General features: G+C 42.1%; 1 protein-coding gene across 2 annotated transcripts; it reads right to left on the reverse strand.

Moving 5' to 3' along the window:
* Positions 1-46: 46 nt before the first annotated feature.
* On the reverse strand, positions 47-19,226 carry LOC142803736 (uncharacterized). Of its 2 annotated transcripts, XM_075889583.1 has the most exons (9): positions 18,269-19,223; positions 17,617-17,714; positions 17,233-17,415; positions 13,897-13,981; positions 8,125-8,274; positions 7,828-8,040; positions 4,417-4,591; positions 2,899-2,975; positions 47-344 (listed from the first exon to the last, which is right to left on the reverse strand). In XM_075889583.1, the coding sequence occupies exons 1-9, from the start codon at positions 18,410-18,412 to the stop codon at positions 69-71; spliced, it is 1,401 nt and encodes a 466-aa protein (XP_075745698.1). In that variant the 5' UTR covers positions 18,413-19,223; the 3' UTR covers positions 47-68. The 2 variants fall into 2 exon arrangements, with proteins under 2 accessions (XP_075745698.1, XP_075745697.1); XM_075889582.1 differs by having other exon boundaries at positions 7,828-8,274; positions 18,269-19,226.
* Positions 19,227-21,815: the final 2,589 nt, after the last annotated feature.

The following is a 21,815-nucleotide window of genomic DNA, read 5'->3' on the forward strand; positions in this document are numbered from 1 at the left end:
CATGTCTGGCACAGAGGCTCCAGGAGAGATAAGAAATCCACATCTATTCGTTCAAAAAACTTTATTCATTAATGGCTCAGGGTGGTCAGTGTTACGCTGACTAGTGGTGTTGGCCGTAGGCCACTCTTCACTTTAAGAGCGCGGGATAGAACGTCAAACGTTCGTTGAGCTTTTTTATCAAAAACTATATTGGTAGCCCAGTATAGTGCCATCTGGGTGGAAATTGCTGCCAAGAGGCTCTTCTCTGCAATTTCGATGTCCTCCAGCCTCACAGCAAATGCATCAGATGTCAACACATTTCCCATGAATGTGACTGTGGGCACGTAGTGCGTCTTTGTGGGGTCCTACAAAAATAAAAAAGCACACTTCAACAAAAAACTTGTTGCTTCATTATTACAACAGCTCCTTTATGTAGGAACAGATAAAACGTAATGTTTTACGGCACACTGACAAATAAATGAAACTGAAATTAATTTGCAAAGCATGCTTCCAAACTAGAAGGAACATTCTTAATAATTCATAAAGCATTCGCACTAAGGCTACAGGCTTATCCACAGTTTAGTGACTGGTCTTGTTTACACACAACCCAATAATTCGTTCTGAAAAAAAAAAAAGAAAAAGGTGTGATTCCACGTAAGATTGAACAAACCATGGCTGGTCGACCTCTTAAATTTTTTTCAGAATTTTATATTGTTGTTTGATCAGTGGAAAGAAGAGATCCGCAATTGGTTTTGCTGTAAAAAAAATTGTTCGAAGCACAGTAAATTAATAATGACGGAGAGGTGGGGTGCCACGCTTACTTGCTCTGCTGCTTTTTTCGAATTTGGCAATCAGTTACGCAAAATATAACAAAGCTACATGACTCCAATTTGTTTGGCTATATATAGGGGTACTGGCACATACAATCATATTTAGATTGTCTTTTAGAACTGCATTATCGAACTGCATTAGAACTCCATTTAGAACTGCATTATCGATGAAAATGTTATTGTAAGAGATTCCATTGAAGGCATAAAAAAATTGAGCAGGCATGGCATGCTAGCATGACAACAGAAACAACCCACAAGTAAACTGAGTGCGATAAGACCATGCAGTTTCTGGCCTAGGTGCCCTTAATTTGCAAAAACCTTGCACAAAAAACACTTTAGAACTATGTGAGCTAACACATGGCAGTGAATTGAAAAAAAAGATTGACTATATATATCAAGAACTACAAAATTATGCCTAAAAAGGAATATGCCATCAACAAAGCTAATAGTAAAGAAAAAAAGAGTTCATTATTGGCTGCCTACCCTGGAGTCTGCACAAGCGTATGTAAACCTATAAGGGGAGCCTATTTATGAAAAAAAATTAATCAAAATTAAAAATGGGCAGAAGTGCATAAAGCATGCATTCTCAAATCATGACAGGGAATCAGCCACTGTTCCTCAAATGAAAAGTATGCAAACCTCTACGTACCACCAGATCAACAAGTAATCTGGGCTTAGAGCCTAACAGGGAAACTTAATAAAAATTAGAGAAATACTGAACAAAAATTGGAAAACTGACTAAAATTCGTGATTATAATCAGAAGATGTGACTGTTCTGATAAACAGTTGATTTCCCATATTTTTGAACAGTTGCCTGTATTTTTCATGAATTGTCAACCCGTGGCGTCTGTGTGCGAGTGGAAACCATGCCATCACATTCGCCGAGAAACATGCAGGGCGCACGAGTTCCTGTCCTCTTCTCTCACTCTTTCCCAAAAGCACTGATGCTTTGCCTAGCTACTTGGCCTCGGCGGGGAGAACTGTTTGCAACCGCTGCTGTTCATACCGGTTCTAGGAACCGCAGGGGGAGATGAGCGAGTAGAGGGCCCGCATTGTTAGTGTGCCCATCTCGGGTGGGTATGACGTCACGAAACATCACCTCCTGTAGTGAACGGCGTGGCTGCTGGATGCGGTAGTAGTTTGTTAAAAACGCATTAAATTCATTATTTCCCTGTAGTTTCTGCCTGGAATGAAGGTTGTCCCGATCACTTTGAGGACCCCACTTCCAATTTGATTGAATATCTTGGTGGCCAAAAATTTGTTCAGTATCCCTTTAAGGACCATGTACCATACCATGAAACAGGAAATGGTTGGTAAAACATTAAGCTATTAGAAAACACCAGATTGGGTGAGACAGTCGGGTACTGCAGGTTGAAAGAAATAAACTTGGTGCGGCCATACAAAGAGTAAAACAAACAACTGGGGGCAAGAGAAGCAGAATGAATGCAAAAAAAAAAAGAGGAAAAGCCGAGAAGGCAGGGAATCACCTAGAGCGACAGAATTAGGGAGCTCACAGGGATGAAACTGAATCGGCTTGCTCAAGAAAGGGTAAATTGGAGATAATTTTAGAGCGGTCTTCATTCTGCAGAAGACACAAAAATAGGCTGGGGATGACGACGGTGGCACAGATGCCGTGCTTACATAGCATTACACAGGTTCTAAGATCTATGCTTATGGTGACACGAATAAAAACCATATCATGGCTCGCGATACACAACATCACATCACTGAATGCATCCTTAAGCCAGTTCGGGCTGCATAAAAAATCAACGTGCCCACTCTGGTCAGCTTGGAGTGCCAGTTCATGGCATTTCAAACAGTGGAGATACCGATTCATTGAATCCTATAAAAACAATGCAAAGAGTGGCTGACAGTGATGTAGCCTCCGAGCGGGCTACATTATGGCGGGCTTCTACTGTACTGGGTAACCTATGCATAAATGGTACGTGAAAGTCGTCTTGGACATGGCTGGTTGAAAGGCTTTTCAACAATTCACTTGCAAAAGATATAGCAAACATTTATCACAGATGGCAACTTCACAACTGCAGTTCACAGGGAAAGTAATATACAAACTATGAATTATACTCACAAATTTGCAGATGAAAGCATCCATTCTTTCCTTCACCATTGCCGGAAGGACACAAATAGCAGCAGTGAGCATCACCTCTGAAAAAACCGTGAGTTGCACTGTTTCAAAAAGTACTTAAATGCAAAAGCTACAAGCTGGATTCAAACTGCCATTTTAGCAACTCACTAGAAACATAGAGGCTGTAATGGTGTACATGACTGACTATCTTTTATGGGGTAGTCATGGTAACTACACTCAAACTTAGGAAGTATGCAGGGTCACCCAGCCAAGCGAAATTCACAGTCACGTGCACCACAGACCAGCTGGATACCTAATGTGAAGTGAGAAGGAGTAGACGTGCTTACTTACATCTACATTACTACACAACTAGTTTGTGTATTGCTATGGTGTTTAAGCAGCAGAACCTAATTCCCATTGGGGATAGCACTGCAAGACATAATATAACAAAATTTTTATCGTACCTTTAGAAGATGCAGTTTACATCTTCGTGCTTTCAGATGTGAAAAAAATTTTGGCACGAATTTTAATCCTTGCCATTGCCAAATGTAGAATGCACAGAAATAAATTGAAAACTCAAGAAAAGTATTGGAAAACACAGTGGCACCCATCTTGCCTGCTACGACCCCTTTAAAAAGACTAAAGAAATCACTTTGAACTGTATGTAAGAATGTTAAATTACCTTTTTTTATTAGTGGAGGTAGGCATTTTGTGAAATGGGAGTATTGAATTCATTCATGCAAAAATCCCATTGCAGTTTAGAAATTTTCAAAAACCGACCTCTAGTAATATTTGAGAAGAAATGAAATTCACCCACATTCAGCCGCGATACTAAAACACGGAAGAGCGTCACTGCCCTACTTCGTCAAGAATAAGTGAGCATCATTATATCGACCACCAACCAACTTCGTTGTGTGGGCGTGCAGGCTGTGCTTGCAATTAAACGCACATGGCACACAACAAATACAGAACTTTGCCTCTTCTGTAATCTTTGTTTCCAACATTCTGGTCTTTTGCTTGTGCTCATCTGTGCTTCAGTTTTGGTTCCATCATTGAACAAAACTTATTTTCTTAAATTTTATTTTATTGGTTTGAGCACAGAATGAACTGTATTTCAACCTAGCTTTAGCTGAGAAGTTCAAGCAGTGGTGAATGTATTGCACAAATAGAGGCAGTTTAAGATCTTCAGCAGCTGAGATATTTAAGCAATTTTTATTGCTTCTGTACATGAGCTCTTGAAATAAATTTATCTCTGTAATAGCTACCTGTAATCACGTCGTTGGCACTTAATGCCAGTTTCTAGGAGTGTGACATTGCATTTTCAAAACAAGTGCATATAGTGATAGACTAATCGAACGCATGCTCTGAGTCAACCAATGTAGAACTGTGCAAACAAATCTTGCCTAATACATTCAATTTTACAGCACCCAATTTGCTTGACGTAAAATCGGAAGAATGGCGCTACTGGAAGCTAGATACAAAGAAAGGTGGTAATGTTAGCGTAGAAATGTTTGAAATTACCCTCGGATGCATCTTCAGAGGCATCGACAAGAACAGCATCGAGGTCTTCCAGAAACTTTTGCATGTGACGTTTCTGTCTGGCTATTTTTACTATTTTTCCTGAAGCAGGCCCCAAGAATTCTTCCAGTTTCTCCATTATGGGCACTTTGGTAAGCAACCTGAATTCCAGCTGCACCTATAAAATTTTCATAAGGCATTTTAATGACGGTAAACCCTATAGACTTACTTGCATCTGCGGTACAACATTGCACAAGGTCACAGCACTGCAAAACGTGTAGTCAGGTTCACGATTACAGTAATATGAATAAAAATGCTGAAGATGATGTTAATCAGTTTTATGGGCTCTTGCAATGTGGCAAGACGGTTACTGTTACAAAAACAAAAATGGACAACCACACATTTGTAGCACCAAGCTACAAAAAAACTTTCATGGATTCCTCAACATTTCCATGGACAGAACAAAGCTTTCATCCTAAAAGATACACGAGGATTTCGGTTGAGCTTCGTGCTACAAATGCATAATATCTTTCCCTTTTAAGGAGTTGCAGAAGTGCTCAGATACGTGTGCAGTTAAAAAATATTAGGAAATGAGACTGTGCACCAGGTTATGAAAAAGGCTTTGAAGCATCATTTTCATACCTTGCAACAGTTTTCTGAAATGGGACATACTTTCTAAGTTTTGGATTTGCAGTGCCATCCACAGCACCATGGTGCTATGGATGTGAGATAAACTGCTAGCGAATGCATTTGAGCTGAGTATATTTATGGTTCCTTGGAACATACCAGACATTTGTTATTAGTGTGCTCAACTAACCTTGTTACTGTCTAAATTTTCTTTCTTTCTGCCGGTCTTCTTAATACCAGCTTTTTGTTAATTTTTCAAAAAGGCAAACAAAGCCACTTTCAAATACAGTTGAACCCCTTTATAAGAAATTTGTACTGAGGAGCAACTCTTGTCTTTTTATGCGGTGTTTCTTATAAGCATGGGTATCACTTATGCATTTTCTTATCAACACCTATTTCAATGTAGACACACTGCTGTCTCTTATACCAATTTCTATTTTAAATCAGTGTCTTTTATAAAAAGGTTCGACCTACTCCTACCAAGCACAAAAGGGCAATTTTGAAATAAAATGCGGAGGTTACTATCTGCCAGTTTCACAAGTAAAGTACATAGCAGGACATAATCTTCGTAAGTCCTGCCAAGGAATTCGATGCATTGAAGCAGCAAGTGACGAAATAAGCTGTTTAGCAAACAGATTACTCATTCCTGCCGCTTGGTCAATATAGCTATTGAAAATCTAGATGTTAGTAGCTTGTCGCTATGATGTAATATGAGTGACTATAGCCAAAAGTGCAGAGACAAAGGGATGTACATCAGTGACGCACCACCAGTTGTGTCATAAAACAAGTATACTATAAAATTTTAATATAAGCAAGGACAACTGCAGACTTACTGCAAAACCTTCAAAAATACTTTATGCTGCTCTGTACAGCAAGCCAAATTAACATAAATTATCAAAGCATGCACCTTGCCAATTTTGGCACACATTCGCTTTCCCCTGAATGGGTGTGCTGCATGCACTTTAGTTGTTCTTTTACAGCCTCAAAATGAATCACATAATGCCAATAAAATAGCATAAATTTACCATGTTTCTGTGGATGATGCCACTCTAACCTTCCACAGTTTAATTTGAATTTCCATTTGTCAACTAGATTGTGGCTGAGTGTGGCAATGCATGTACTAGAGAATAGCTTTAAGATGAGCTGGCACAGGAGCCATTTTTTTAGACAACTGCTTTCAAAGTCACTATTGCAGGGCATTCGGCCATCTCCTACAAACCACAATGACACAAAACAATGCCAACAGTGATATGTTGTAGCTACCAAACATTGGCAAATAAGGCGACAATCTCGCAAAGGTATCGTGAAGTAGTGATCACTTTGGCTGCCGTAGCACTAGACTTTCTACGGTATTACACCAGGCACTCGAACAACTGACTGATTGTCATGAGTAAATGCACCAGGCAATGTTGCAAGTTTTATTTGACCCTTTTACTGTCACTAATGTACCAGTAAGTTCATCTTGCATTCACAAATTAGTGCTGAAGCACTAAATTGGCCTATTTGGCATAATCCTAGTGATTCCACGATTTCTTGAATCAATATACAAGACTATCAACAAAAGCACATAGATACTTCTTAGCATGGTTTCCATTATGTTGCCATGGCATGATGAACGTTATTTATAATTTTCCCCCGACATATATTTGACGTTTACTTGAGTTTCCCTCAACATATGTTTGAACACATAACCATAGGCCTGCACATGGAAAGCGGGTCACAGGGGCCAGCCTAGCTCACCTAGTCACCTAAGGGAAGGGGGAGCAAAAAATCTTCCCCATACGTAGACTTAGTAGGGTTGAGGGCCACTGCAACGAACCTTTGGCCCCCTTTATGGGGAACCCTGTAAACGCCTATGCATTCACGTTTCAGTCAACAAAAATGTTATTAGTAAATGACAAATGTGGATTCTGGAACGTGACAACTAAAATAACTATATTTGCTGGAAATGCAAATTACCCCAAACTAAAACGCGACAGGCGACTGAAAAATTCTCCAAACAAATCGGCAGAAAAAGAAGCCCGAATCCTCCTGTTATAAGCAGAACTGGCAACTCTAGATTACAAATCCAAGAGTTGCTCTGCTATCTGCCAAAGGTTTGCAGTTGTTGCTTCGTCTTTTATATTCTCTTTGTGCGACTTCTATATTGCGTCAAGTTCAGAGGCACTCTCCATTGCTTCTTTGATGAACTGAAATATTACTCAAACACTGCTTTCACTCGCTTCATGCTATCAGTAGTAGAAAGGATGTTGTATCCCCTTTCTGCCCCATCTTGACGTCACAACAAGCGATTTCTGTGTTTCGAGCTTCCCTGATATTCCCTAAACAAGCAGACTCTCGGGTTGTGTGTTGGACAGAACCACGCAACAGTAAAAGCAATAAGTGTAAGCAATGAAATAAACCATACAGCTCAGCAATGCTAAATTATTTTCATTTTTCCTGTTTTTTCACATCTTAGGTGTACTTTTTACACTTTAATCAAAAATGTACATTAGGGTTTTACTGCATTCTTGTTCAAGCCATTGTACATATGCATCATGTTAGCATAAAGTGAACAATTCAAACAGTCAGTAAATAACATTTCAATAGTTTATATCAAATAAACTGCAGAATAAAAATTTTGAAAAGCTTGATGAACTAATAAAATACTTAGAACAACTGTACAACAAATAATTGCAAAACAAACATCTCAAGAATGGATGGATGTGGCCGAAACAGCAGAGCATGCTATTTCCCTGGGCACTTTTTAGCCACTTTCGATTCATGAATGCACACTGAAAAACTTACGATGGAGCCGATTAAAAGAGCAGGGTACTTCTTAATGATGTCATCAACAGATGGGCTGTCTTGGGACACCCACTCCCTTCTGCTTGGCAAAGTTCTGCTCATACAGTCCTCAATATAGGCCATGTCGGGCCTGGCCTTTGCAACTTCTTTCGTCATTGCCAAAACGTGACCAGCAATGGTCTCGGCATCTTCTGCGTCAGCCAAGACAGCTGCCTGAAAGCACAGATAAATTTTGTTGGCCAGATGGCAAAGACAAACCTGATGTCTGCAGGGCTGTGCAAAATTTGAAATACGTACACTAGGCCTCTCAGTGCGCCGAGGAGCAGTGCACTCGTCCTCTGTAGGCTTCTTCTTCCGCGGAATTCTTTCTGTGTTCTCCTTTGTTAATGCCTTCATTTTCTTCCTTTCATATTTGGCTTTAAATCTTAGAGCTTCTCGCCATGAATCCTGTAAAGCACGAGAGAGTTACTAAATATGTTATTTAAATAGGTAACTGCAATCATGTGATCATGGATCGCCTCACACACAAAAGTATGACTGGCAACAAGTACAAGGAATGAGTGCCACTGCAGCAGCTGTCATCACAGTTTGGTTGAGTGAGATCACATAATAAAAGTATTTCGGAAAGTTGTTATTGATTCATCCCTTTTCTTTTGAAAATAAACATTGCTCTAATCAATAACTTATAACAGAAAATATGAAAAAAGAAATTTACCTCCCCGGCACTTCTGTTCTGCTTTTGTTTTTATTTTTTCTGACCCCACAAGGGTACTTATTGAGCTTAAAGGGAAACTACACTGAATGTTCTGCTTGTAACTTCATTACTGCAGTTTAAGTGATTAATAATGAGAATAGATGGTGATGATGCCAAGAAAAGTATAGATGATGGTATTAAAAGTAATTGTAATGTAAATGTGACAAAAGAAAAGTGGACGAAAAGATACCTTGCCACTGGCAGGTACCGGCCCAAAGGCCTTTGAATAATGCGTCCGATGCTCTACCACTGAGCCACAGTGGTGGTCATCCCCCCATCCACCTTATGGGTATACTATATGTGTATTTAAACGTGGGAGGGTCAGTCAGTGTTGCCCATTGCCACTACAATGAGTGTGGAACACTCTTCGATCCGTGCCGGTGGCAAGTTATTTTTTCGTTCACTTTTATTAACATTTACATTACAGTTACTTCTGATAGCATTCCCTATACTTTCCTTGGCGTTGTTGTCTGTTAGTTCTTGGAATAATCTGTTTACAAAAAAAATGAGCCCTTAAGTTTACACTTCTTTCCTTCATTTCTGCAGTTTGTAGCTTTGTGTCTGGACATCCCAAAATTGAATCATTAATGCTCAAATGCATTGTATAAATAATGCTAGCATCACTGAATTAGAACAATTTTATGTCAGTTCAAAATGCTCCCCTAAATACCAACAAGCAACCAGTGTCCGAGAAAGAGAGAGTGCGAGATAATGTGCATTTAAGCCATGGTGTTGTTCTCAGTTATAAAAACTGGGCCCCATGTGTGATAAACAATGAAACGATGCCAGTGCTAAATATGTGCCCCCTTCCCCCCAGAAAAATAAAAAGAGCAATCCTGGCCGAAGCAACAACTACCACATTGAGAGCAGCGTGACAAGACAGCGTGGGGAGGTGACAAAAAATAGTCCTTGCCAGATTTCAGTTGGTGTATTGTGCACGCGGGCACTGCATGACATCTTGTGATGTTGACAATACTCGCTTTTCTTTCGAAACATCACATGGAGCTCTGTCTCTGTCATATTAGTGGTGATGTTGCGAGTTGATGCAAACTCAGATGCGCACTCTTGCTTACTTTGAAATTAAATTAAAATATTTTAACGGCAACATTTCTCGCTAATAATCACTAAGAAGTGCTCACGCATGCAGGACTATCGCACACATGCACCTGAGTTTCAAAATTTGGTCTCGGGGGTATTTTAGGCGCATAATTATAACTTCCAACACTATGTCTGCTCTGAAATCGGATTCTAGTGCACAAAATATTTTCAAATAGCTTATGCCAGAACATGATTATTGTGTTAGAGCATATTTAAGGGGAGACGTGGCAATGGGAATCGTAATTTGGTCAAAATGTTCAGTTTTTCAATTATTCTTTTCTGCAATCCTGAGACCATGTGTCACATCATAGTGTGATTTTAGACCCAAATAAGCAGTAAAAGTTGAGAAACAAGCATTTCACTAGTGGGATGTCGTCAAAAAAAGCTATGTGAAAATTGGGCATAGCAAGATGCAAATTTGAAGCTCTCCCTTGGCACAGTGCCACCATATTGGCATCATAAAGAGGACAAATTGGAGCTCTAGATAGCCACAAAGATGCATTTCTCCAATGAAAAATAAAGCCAGTTTCCTTCAGAGTTCCATTCTATCAACTTCTAGCTCCAAAATCTTTGGGCTCCATTTTCTCAGCTTTCAATTTTTTGAGCAGTTGCTGTCAGTCATCCCTATGCCATTTCACAACAAATTAAGCTATAGCCATTCCGTTTTTTGCACTTAGATTCTCAAACATGGGTGAGTGCGGTAAAGCTGTCCATATTTGTGTACACATCATACGGACTTTTCTAATTGGCTTTTTATAAAAGTTGTTGGTAAGACAATATGTCTGGGACATTAAAAAAATTTGTGTGCTTATTTAAATATTAAAAATAAACCAATAGCATTATGGCACAAAATGAAGCCTTGTGAATATCCTTATGCAAAAATTTTGACAAGCTTATGTCTAATTAGCTAATTAATATTGGGATGACAATGAGAGTCTATCAAGTGTTGTAACTCAAGAGGTACATTAGATAGCTCAAAACCGATTCCAGTTATGATATCAGCACAACAAATGACATCTGCATGCCGAATTTCATCCCTTTGGCCTCATAAATAAAGATAATTTTCATTGCCACGTCCCTTAAAAGGGCTGTGACAACAATTTTGAAGTGCAGTTATTTTTTTTTTTGCAATAGCTTTCTGGTGGCCAATTATTCATACCACAGTCCATTGATTGCTGCAGTTCACAACACATAAGTAGTGTGCTTATTGTCAGCTAGTTGCACCTTCAGTTTGAAAGAGCTAAGAGAACGACAAGCCGCCGGATGCAACTAACACCATCTAGCATGTGAAATGGCACACACATAGGTCGGCAAAGATGAAGAGCTCACATACGCTCACTCATGAAATATATTTTGCCCTTGGGACTCGCTCGGACTCAGAGACACCAAAACTCAGACTAGCGCTGTTTATCAGTCTCAGTGAGCCAGTGAGTCCATTTGCATGCAATTGACTTCCTTGAACTTTGTGTCAATGCTGTTTACCACTAATATCTCGTGTGCTCTGTGCCTTACTTGACACCTTTCGATCTCGTTCCTTGAAATATGAAATATTAGCGATCGCAACTCGGTGAGAATATTTTTATTGAAAGAGATGACTCACGTGAAATATTTTTATCGAAAATTTCTAGGAATCCCCACTGCCTGTTGACTTTTCGATAGCTCACACCTCTGATCAATAAATATTGAGCTGGCGTGCAAATGCTGGTGCTTTGAAGTACTATGTGCGAGTATAGGCCTTATGCAAAATCGCTGCCATCTGTCCGCCGTTGTGTGCATAGCAGCTATGTTAGAGGCTCCACATGGCGCAGTACACACAGGCTCACGTGTGTTTACGTAGACGTATCGACGAGAGGCGTGTATTGGCCCATAATCGCAATGGCAACGTATTGCTGCGTCTCTTGCAGCACACATAGAGGAACTCTGAGTGCTGAAGAGAAAAAGGTAAGCCGTAAACTTTGCCCCTTGTTTTTTTTTTTTTTTTCCCCAAGCTGATGGTTTTTTTAGCATGAGCTCCGGCTACTGCTCTCGAAAATACGTGTTTGCATTCTCCTTTCTATGCAAGTAAGACGAGCCATAGCATTTGCATTCGTGTTCCCGAAAATTGTTGCGTGCCAAGGTAAGGCAGTTTTTGTAATGTTCTCGCTAGCAACCATTTACCAAGTGACGGAGAAGCTTATGTTACACGCTGAAGTCACCTTTATGCAATTAACTTCATCACAGCTAATTGCGTGTGCCTATATTTCGTTGATGTGTTTTGTTTATTATGTTTGGGTAACGGCACATGCTCAATTAGAAGCAAGTGCATGCCATCGGTTAGTGGGATGACTTGCGCATGACTGCGTACATTTTTCAAGCATGCGATGTGCTCAGCACATGCAATGAAACGTAGGCACACACAATTAGCTGTGATAAAGTTCGTTGCATGAAGGTGGCTTCTGCATAAGTGTATGAGTCGCCTTAACTTGGTAAACAGCTGCTAGCGGAAACATTGCAAAAACTGCCTTGCTTTGGCATGCAACAATTTATGGGAACACGAATACAAATGCTATTGCACGTCTTACTTGCATAGAAAGGAGAATGCAAACACGTATTTTCGAGAGCAGTAGCCGGAGCTCATGCTAAAAAAACCATCAGCTTGGGGAAAAAAAAAAAAAAAACAAGGGGCAAAGTTTACGGCTTACCTTTTTCTCTTCAGCACTCAGAGTTCCTCTATGTGTGCTGCAAGAGACGCAGCAATACGTTGCCATTGCGATTATGGGCCAATACACGCCTCATGTCGATATGCCTTACATATACATACGTCTATGTAAACAAACCTTCTTTCAAATTTTTTTGGGACATGTGCTAAATGTGCATATATTTACAGCAACCAAAGGAATAAAGCCAGTTGATAGTTTGCGCTCTTTCCGTTTACGCTTTTTTACTTCCTGTGTTTGTTCGATTGTATGTGCAACATTACAAACCACAGACATGCACCAACTCGCCCAGCAAGAAGTTGTTCTTAGTACTGGGATGTTCCTTTTTTCTTTCTGCACTTCACCACTAAATGAAAAGCAGCCACTGTGGTGCGGTGAGCACAGTTTGAATATGTTCTACTTTTTAGTGCTCACTGAAAAACACAGTGCATACACACTAAGCCCTTGTGGTGCCACAGGCACACATATGGGCTGTTGCACCCCATCACCCATAAGCAAGCACAAATTATTGTTTTAGCATATTGCGGGACTTTTTTCCCTATAGCAGGTGTTCTCTCTTCTGTGAAGACATGAACGGCACCATATCAGGAGATCAAAAACGAAGCACTGATGCAAGATAGCTGCTATAGAGCACCTTCATTTAGCGACCAAAAGAGGAAAACTAAGCTGTTCCATGCACCTCAACTTTTTTGTTGAAGGGACACCACCTTTTAAAGATTAAGATGGAAGAAAAACAAGACAAAGCTCACAACACCTAAGCGAAATCACCACAGCCATGTTGTTTGGCATGTTGGCGTTCCTTACACTGCTCCTCATTACTCACTAAACCGAATGACACTGCTTGGTTGTTCCCTTTGTAAACGGAATGACCTGCAGGCTCACAACACATGTTCAACATCACCTGCTGCACCACGACTCAGCTAACTAGAAAAAAAGAATGGTGCAGCACATGCACTTTACATGCTGTCTTGCAGCGCACAAGCATTTTTGGACTGCGAACAATGCTCTTAGTGATAATGCATCGTCACATATGAAGCTCTCCCTTAGTTTCATGGAGGTATTTAATGACCGAAAACGTAGTGGATTCTGACTTCTTGGTAGACTCACTTGATGGTGTGAAGGCAGTGCAGCTTTCTAACATTACCTTTCCTCACATCATGAATACGTATTCATGTAATAAAGTGCCGTTGCTATTTTTTAATTTTTACTTTTTTAATGAAAATGCAATGATTCCAATCAGAAGCAAAGTTAAGCCTGCAGATTTATCATCACACAGGGACCTTGAGGGCGAGCAGCATTTCACTATTGAATGTTGCATCGGCTAATCATGTGTAACTGCCTGTCCCAATTTAGAATAATGGCTTATAGAACAGGAGGAGCCATGTTCAATTCTGAAATTCTTGCAGAAGCTATCTTTTTATTGTCAATGACTGATTTCGCTTCACTGTTGGTCCTTAAAAGCAGGCATTTATTAGACAAGCTTTTCAGTGCAATCAATTCTGCAATAATATGTGAACTCACATAGCCAGTCCCCGCTACATCAGCCAAGTTAGGAAATCTGGTGATCAAAGCCCGTGCTGCCTCTGTGTACAATTTCCCAGGGTACCTAGCAGGAAAAAATATTTACAAAAGCAAGAATGTAAGTTACTCACTAGCAGACCAAAGCTTTATCGAGAGATCGATAAAGAAGAGTATGAGGGCAAGAGCCCCTTTGATATGCAAAGAATAAAAATCGCAACAGTTACAATTGCAATGGCATTGCATTTCTAGAAAATAGGTTGCCTTTAGCCAAGTTTCTTTGTGGGTAATAACTGCAGAAAGTATGGCTAGAACAAAACATCAGAAAGGCATTTTTGGATAAGTAATTGATTGATATCTGACGTTTAACGTCCCAAAATCACCATATGATTATGAGATACGCTGTAGTAAAGGGTTCCCGAAATTTCGACCACCTGGGGTTCTTAACGTGCACCGAAATCTGAGTACACGAGCCTCCTGCATTTTCGCTTCCATCGAAAATGCAGCCGCCGCAGCCGGAATTCCATCCTGCGACCTGCGGGTCAGCAGCCGAGTACCTTAGCCACTAGACCACCATGGCGGGGCATTTTCAGATAAGTAGAAATCCAGTGTATGTACAGTTGACTCCCGATAATTCGAAGTCGCTTAATTGGAATTTTCGGTTAATTAGAAGTCAAGAGGTGTTCCCGTCAGTTTTGTATGCAACACCATAGAAAAAAATGCTCAATAATTCGAAGTTGAAAGCCCACAAGATTGGTTAAATAGAAGTTATTTTTTAATCTAGAGCCTCGAGGCAACCGTTAGTTTCAATAAAATGCGCAATTTTTCAAGTGCCAGAACAACTACCGCACTGCTGTCGTCACCATCGTAGCTGTCCGCAGCGCACTGTTGTGGACATCGTCGTTGTGCGCAGGGCCACAGTGCATGAAGCGGCAAGATTGTTCAGTCAGCACCGGCGTGTCGAACGTCGAGCTATCCCTTTCACTGTCAGTCTTGTTCTCTCGTCTCTGCTTGTGTTTCGTTGACTGTGTCAGCTGCGCGTCGCAAGTTATTTCCTCGTGTTCGGCTGGCCACGACGTTGAATAATGGCAAAACGCGGCTCGTACCGAACACTTGATCTGGCGATGAAAGAAGTCCTGAAAGAAGTAGAGCAGGGAGGCCTTGCCAAGCAAGACATTGCACGGAAGTACGGCATTAAGCCTAACATGCTCTCGAATTTTATAAAAAACAAGCAATCAATAATGGATGCTTTTGCAAATTACAAGTTTAAAATGTCACGGAAGCGAATGCGCACCGGCGCCTACCCGGATTTGGAGAAGGCGCTGCTGATTTGGATCAGAGAGGCACGCAACAACAAACTTCCTCTCAGTGGTGAGGTCATTCCAGCGAAAGCCTCATCTCTTGCGTTAATGTTGGACATCAACGACTTCGCTGCATCGGACGGATGACTGACGCGCTTCAAACAGCGCCATGACCCGATTTTCAAGAGCGTGTGTGGAGAGAAGGCGTCAGTCGACCAGGAAACATTTGCAGCATGGAAAGCAGAGAATCTTCGCGGGTACCTTGAGGAGTATCAGCCGGAAGACATCTTTATCGCAGACGAGACTGTGCTTTTTTATCGGTTGCTACCAGACAAGACTGACGTTTAAAGACGACGACTGTGCTGGCGATAAACGTAGTAAGGAAAGGGTGTCTGTTATGATTGCCGCAAACATGACTGGCACTGAACGATGTCGCCTTCTTGTGATCGGGAAGGCCGCTAAGCCTAGGTGCTTTAAAGGCGTCAGGACCCTTCCTGTCGACTATGCTTCTAACAGAAAGACGTGGATGACGTCCGACATTTTCAGGGACTGGATAAGGAAACTGGATCGGAAGTTCGCATCATCGAACTGCAAGGTGTTGTTCCTTGTCGACCAATGCAGTGCCCACATGGACGTACCAGCCTTGAGTGCCATCCATCTTGCGTACTTGCCCGCAAACATGACATCTGTGTTGCAGCCCATGGACCAGGGCATAATCAAAAATGTGAATGTCCTGTACAGGAAGCATCTCATCGAGCGCATGATTCTGTGCATGGATAAGTCCTCGCAATACGAGGCGAGTTTAATTAGTGCCATCCACATGCTAGCGCGAGCGTGGGGCTGCGTGAAGAATGAGACCATCGCCAACTGCTTCAGGGCCTGTGGTTTCGTGGCAAATTCTTCGGGAGAGGCTTCTTGTCCGCCGGTGGAAATGCGAAGCGAGCTTGACGACAGCATTGTTGACGCCGCTCTCGGTGACAGCAGCTTTGACGTCGTCCTCGGTGACCCCTGCTTTGAAGATTATGTCGCCGTGGACAGCACAGTCAAAACGTGCGGTGCACTGACGGACAGCGAGATTGTGCAGATTGTTCGGCCCCACGAAAGCGTTCATCAAAGCGACGACGAAGATGACATTGAAAGCAAGCCACAACCGAAGGCTGCCGATGTAGCTGCGGGCCTCGCTCTCGCGCAGCGGTTTTTCACTTGGGAGAACAACGCTAAAGAAGCACTTGGGCACATCTACGCCTTCCAAAACCTGCTTTCCACTGCTAGATTCGGCAAACAGAAGCAGACGAAGATGACCGACTACTTTTCGTAAAGAACTGCCGGCTTTGAACCTAATAAAGATGCCATGTTTTTGTGATTTCTGCCTAATTGGAAGTTCGTTTAATTCGAAGTTTTTTGCGGTTCTCGGGAACTTCGTATTAACAAGAGTCGACTGTACCAACAATGCAACAGGCATTGAAAGGCATCATAGAAGCATCTATATTGTTCGTATACCTGTTGTTGGGTCTTATACAAAGTTTTCAAGAGTCATCACAGTTTTCTGTGCTGGCTACCACAAGCAGGCTGAAACCATGATCTTTTAGCTCATTAAAGAATGTCAGTACAGATATGGAGGGGGCACTGGCACTACTTTGATGCCACTGTTTTCTACTCCTTGCATTTGAGCGAGACTTTATGCAGCATTCCAACCAGCTGGTACCTTGAAGATAGTGACCACAATGATGTAAACAAAAACAATATATATTTAATCACGGGAGGAAACAAGTGGGCATTGTGACTACTCCATGGTTTGTCACCAAGGGGTCATGCTTCATTGAAGCTTCCTTCAGCTGCACAGATGGCACTATGACATGTCAGATATTTTTTCTAGCATTTGAGTGCTTTTTCTGCAATTTTTTTTGTTTATTCACCATGGATGTCCCCCCCCCCTTTTTTTTTAACCCACGAGAGCGGGTAAAAGATGAATGTGAAGAAAAGTTTCAAAGCACTTTCAAACAGGATATTGCACAGTATCTACGTAAATATTACTCACATGTCGTATAAGTACAAGTCATGGTGAAGCCACTGTAGTACTCGAGAGCGACCTACGAAGTACTGCCCTGGCTGGTGGCATTTTACCATCCAGGCAATGTCTGGTGGTACATCTGGGAGGCAGTATGCACCGGTCCGTGCTGGCTGTGACGGCTGTGCAGACTCTTCCAGAACATCTGCTATCCTGTAATAGCAACACAGAAACTGCATTTTGTCAAGCTGTTATGAAAAACCACCTCACCCTTTTTTTGTTACAACTACCAAGCTAAGAGGCTTATCCAATTGAGAGGTCTGTTTTAAATGAAAACTTTAGCCACCGTTTTTCTCAAAGCAGTGTGCAACAAGCAGCTTGTAAGTGTATTGCTAAAGATGCAAAACTACTCACCGGACTTGGCTGGTCAGTCGGACTTTTATTCTCGATTTATTTTCGATCACGTCCACTTCTGTAATGTCGACAAAAACGTCGAAGTCTTCGTCGAAACGCTGGAAAAATAAGAATGCCAGAACTCAGAAGGGCACTACATAACACACGGATAAAAAATTTGGAAGTGTCATGGTTGCAATGTTGGCCAACAAAGACCTGCTGTTGCCACAAGCATTCGTGCTATTTACATGTCCCGAATTCCCGCCACAGCAAGTGAAAAGCGCAACATTTAACTGTATTTAATAAACACACTAAATAAATTTGACTACTGCCAGCGTCGGCTACACATACACGTGCAGCCTCGCTAGATGCCGAACACTACTGGAATCGACACCTAGCGCGATCTCGAAGTAGGATTCCCTACTCAACAAAAATACCTTCCACGTTTTCTACGATTAAAGAAGTGAGGGGTAAATTCGGTGCAGCAATGATTGTCATCGAGGCTTAAATTGGGCGAAATTTAGCAATAACATGTAACTTAGCGCTGTCGGGTTTTTCTATAGAATGGACGAAGCAAAAAGATGCAACACAAAGCTACAGTAATCGATGACAAACGCTGTGGCAACCACTGCAGCACGACGACTGTAGAAATATATAGAAAGGAAGGACTCACCGTCAAGCCTATGGCAGAGGCGTCAACTTCTGAGAACATGTCCAACCCTTTCAAGTGTTCAATTAAATCCCGCCCCGTCCACGGCTCGTCGAAAGCGACGGCGACATTTCTGTCGCCGTATGTAACGAGGCACTTCGATTGCATGGGGCGACAGCGGCGCAAGACAAAGAATCGTTTTTAAGCCAGCCGCGGCACATGCACTCGCTCAAAAATTCATGGCCCCGCTACGCACGTGCCTCCTCGTTGCAGTTGATGTTGATGGCGCAGCGGCGGCCGATGGATGGATGGATTGATATGGCTGTACCCTTTAGATCGGGCGGTGGCTGACGCCACCTAGCCGGAATACTTAGTGAACCACAAACTAGAGTTATCTTTTTTTTTTCCTTTAAATAGTGAAGTTAAGGTCTGGTACTTTACAGTGACAGCGACGTCACACGGCCATAATTTTTTTAAAGTATGTTTTAGTTTAAAAATAAACAGACAGTTTCTTATTCCAACCGTTCCAACCATAATGCTGTCTAAGGTGCCTTGAAGTGTTACTATTTGACAACCGTGCTATTTGACCAACCTTCTCGTAACGCGTTTTGCTATGGCGCCTGCACACATTGAATTTGGCATGATCATGGGCACGCTGTACCACAGTATTAAATACAAATCAGAAGCCGTAGCAGTAGTGCTAATACGACTGCTGATTGAATTATGGTCCCTGGCAGTATATTCTAGGGGCCACAATTCACTAATAGATCTACTGATTTTTTGAAATTTCCGCCGATTCAGTGTACTGCTGTTCGGTCTTTTTTTTTTACAAAAATGAAAGGAACTTCCACTTTTTTTACTAAGTATTAATTAAGACATTAATGTGTTACTACCAGTCAAACAAGAAATTTCTTTCATGGTAAAATTCTCAAGCTAAGCGCTACTTTTGATTGACGAGTCATACACCTTCATACAGTAATTATTACAGGAAGCTGCTCTACGTTATGAGCAAATATCGGGAAGTAATGAGACAGCGATATGAACGCACACCACACCCAAAATCCACGGAACCACAAACAACAAATCTGGCTCTCGGGCAAGTATCGTCTCTGGAATAAAAGAAATGCGTGCCACTAACCCCATCGAGTAGCATGTTGTATGAGCCAATTTCTCCTCGGCGACAAAGCAAGGCACGCTCTATCACTGTAGTGATTTGAGCAGTCTGGTCTTGCTGATCGAGATATTTATCTTATCGCTGCCTAGCTCCTTGTCCTCTCTGAAAGCTTCAGCTAGCCGCTGGCTCTGAAGCCTAAAATATTGCACCTGAGTCCACAGAGAGATCAGGAACTTCAGCTAGGAAGACCTATATGCTTTCTAACTGGTTATTAAAGCTGTTATTTGCAAAGATACAGGACGACATTATCCAATGGACGCTATTTGCTATGGCCTGTGATTTTGACCTTGCGCACATGACACATATATGACTTCCACCACATCACAGATTTAACATGCAGCAGTCAGTGCTAAGCCGAATAAACATAACACGAGGATCAACACAAGTGCTTTTAGTGTGTTGTTTGGTGTAGCCGCATCTGAAACTGAACTGCGCATGTGGTGCATTATTCTTCTTCACATTATTCGGCACACTATTCTTCTTCACGACACCTGTCTTCCAATTTCGTTCACGAAAGCTTAATGGAGCTCATCTTCCTAAATGCGAAACATTTCTTTGCCAACTGCAGGCACTTCAAAACGTTTCTATCTATCGATCGATCGTACGTCTGAATGTTCTCGCGGCCCCAAGCTGTTTAAGGATGTACTTGCTTGGGCGAGTTGGTAGCTATTTACTAGTTGTTACGTTATTGCGCACCGCTTATGACGAACACTTGGAGTCAATGACTAGACGGACACAAGCGCAATAACACGGTATTTTACGCGGTGCACAATAACGTAGTAACGCCTGTTTAACTTGGTATGGAGCAAAATTGGTATGAAAGGATAAGAGAGAACATGAGAGCGTGAAAATGCTGTCCCGTACGTACGTGGTCAAACTTGTGCGCGCCACAGGTGATAGTTTATATCTACCCCGGATACGGCAAGGACAGACATCGTAAACTGACATCGACAGCGTTTACCCGATGAATATAAAAAGTAAATGTCAGGGTCCCAGCAGGAATTGCACCCTGTCACAGAGCCACGTACGCCATGTCTTGAAAATGCTCTGGAAAAAGACACGATGCAGGTGTAGTGCTGGGGCAACATCAGTTCTGTGTGGTTGTAGTGCTAGTTATCTAATTTCATAAAAATTCAATAAACATTATTTGTGTACTCCTAGGGTACGTCTATGTTACAGGCGCCATGTCGCGTTAACGTCAATTGTGGTTCCAGTGTTCACTCTGTTTTTATAGCAATGCAAGAAACATTACATTAGCGTTACGTACGTATGATATCCGCATCATCGCACCGTGAGGTGCACTTCGTTTCAATAATGCTGACGTCTGCGATCTATAAGTGCTGACGTACTCTCGGAATGTAATAACATAAATTACTCAGTGTAATGAGAAGTAGACGCCAGTGTAATGGACATTCCTGGTCTGCCTACGATATGTGTCCACAGCTACTCGTAACGCTTGCCTCACCCCCCTCCCAACCCCAAAACAGTTGCTGGCCGGCTGCATGCGAGTACAAGGCTGTAGGTATCCCTTGTTTATATATCCTGCTCACGTACGGCTCATGTCGGGGACATTTCCTTTACTATTTGTTAAAAAGTGCAGTTTTATAAAAATGACCTTTATAGGCGCTGAATTTGGCATTCCTAAAGCGAGAGCAAATAGCGGAATAAAGAGATCTACTCATTTTTCGAAGACATATTCTAGCAGTGTATAGGTGTTCTGTGTTCTAGCCACTTTTTTTTTTTTTTTAAATGTGTCGTGGCAACACTGAGCCACCTTACCCATCCTTACCCGTGTTCACTGCCCGCGTGTGTCCAGGCGTTGTTCACGACGACTACAGCGTTCGTTTGGTTCCTTCATCCGTGCTGCAGCAAAAAGACAGCTTCTTTATTCTGCTTTCAGTGGCGTGTTTCTCCTGACTCGTATTTTCCATGTGCCGGATGTCTACTATGATGAACTTATTCACGTTCTCGCCTGCTAATCTTACGAACACCTAGGACGTGTGGCTTTCCAGCGAGCAATGTTCTGGTGATTTGTGGTTAGAACTATGAATGCAAAGTACTGTCCGAGATGCCCGTTTTTCTCTTACCAGCTGGTAAGAGTGATAACGCACATAGGGTTAGAGCACAGCGGAGAGCCGAACTTCAGCGTGATATGCGGCATCGAAGGCTGCGCCAACACGTACACGAACTTCTCCTCCTACAGATCACACCTGTATCGTCACCACTCAGCCGTGCTTGAAGAAAATGGCAGCAATTGCCATCAGCGGTCGCTCGAGCGCCCAAGGGATCGACGGAGCACTGAACTGCCGTCAAGCGAACAGCTTCGGCACGAAATGGACAGTGCGGATATGCACAGTGCTGAAATGAACGGCGCCGAACTGCCAATCTTTCGCGGCG

Source organism: Rhipicephalus microplus, chromosome 3 (genome assembly GCF_043290135.1).
Source record: "Rhipicephalus microplus isolate Deutch F79 chromosome 3, USDA_Rmic, whole genome shotgun sequence".
Classification (NCBI taxonomy): Eukaryota; Metazoa; Arthropoda; class Arachnida; order Ixodida; family Ixodidae; genus Rhipicephalus; species Rhipicephalus microplus.

Coding starts and splice junctions, on each gene's coding strand:
- LOC142803736 (XM_075889582.1), bottom strand. CDS start 18,412: ATGCAATCGAAGTGCCTCGTTACATACGGCGACAGAAATGTCGCCGTC. Junction 4,592..7,827: donor CTCTTTTAATCGGCTCCATC/GTAAGTTTTTCA, acceptor AAAATTTTATAG/GTGCAGCTGGAATTCAGGTT. Junction 345..2,898: donor ATGCTTTCATCTGCAAATTT/GTGAGTATAATT, acceptor TTATTTTTGTAG/GACCCCACAAAGACGCACTA.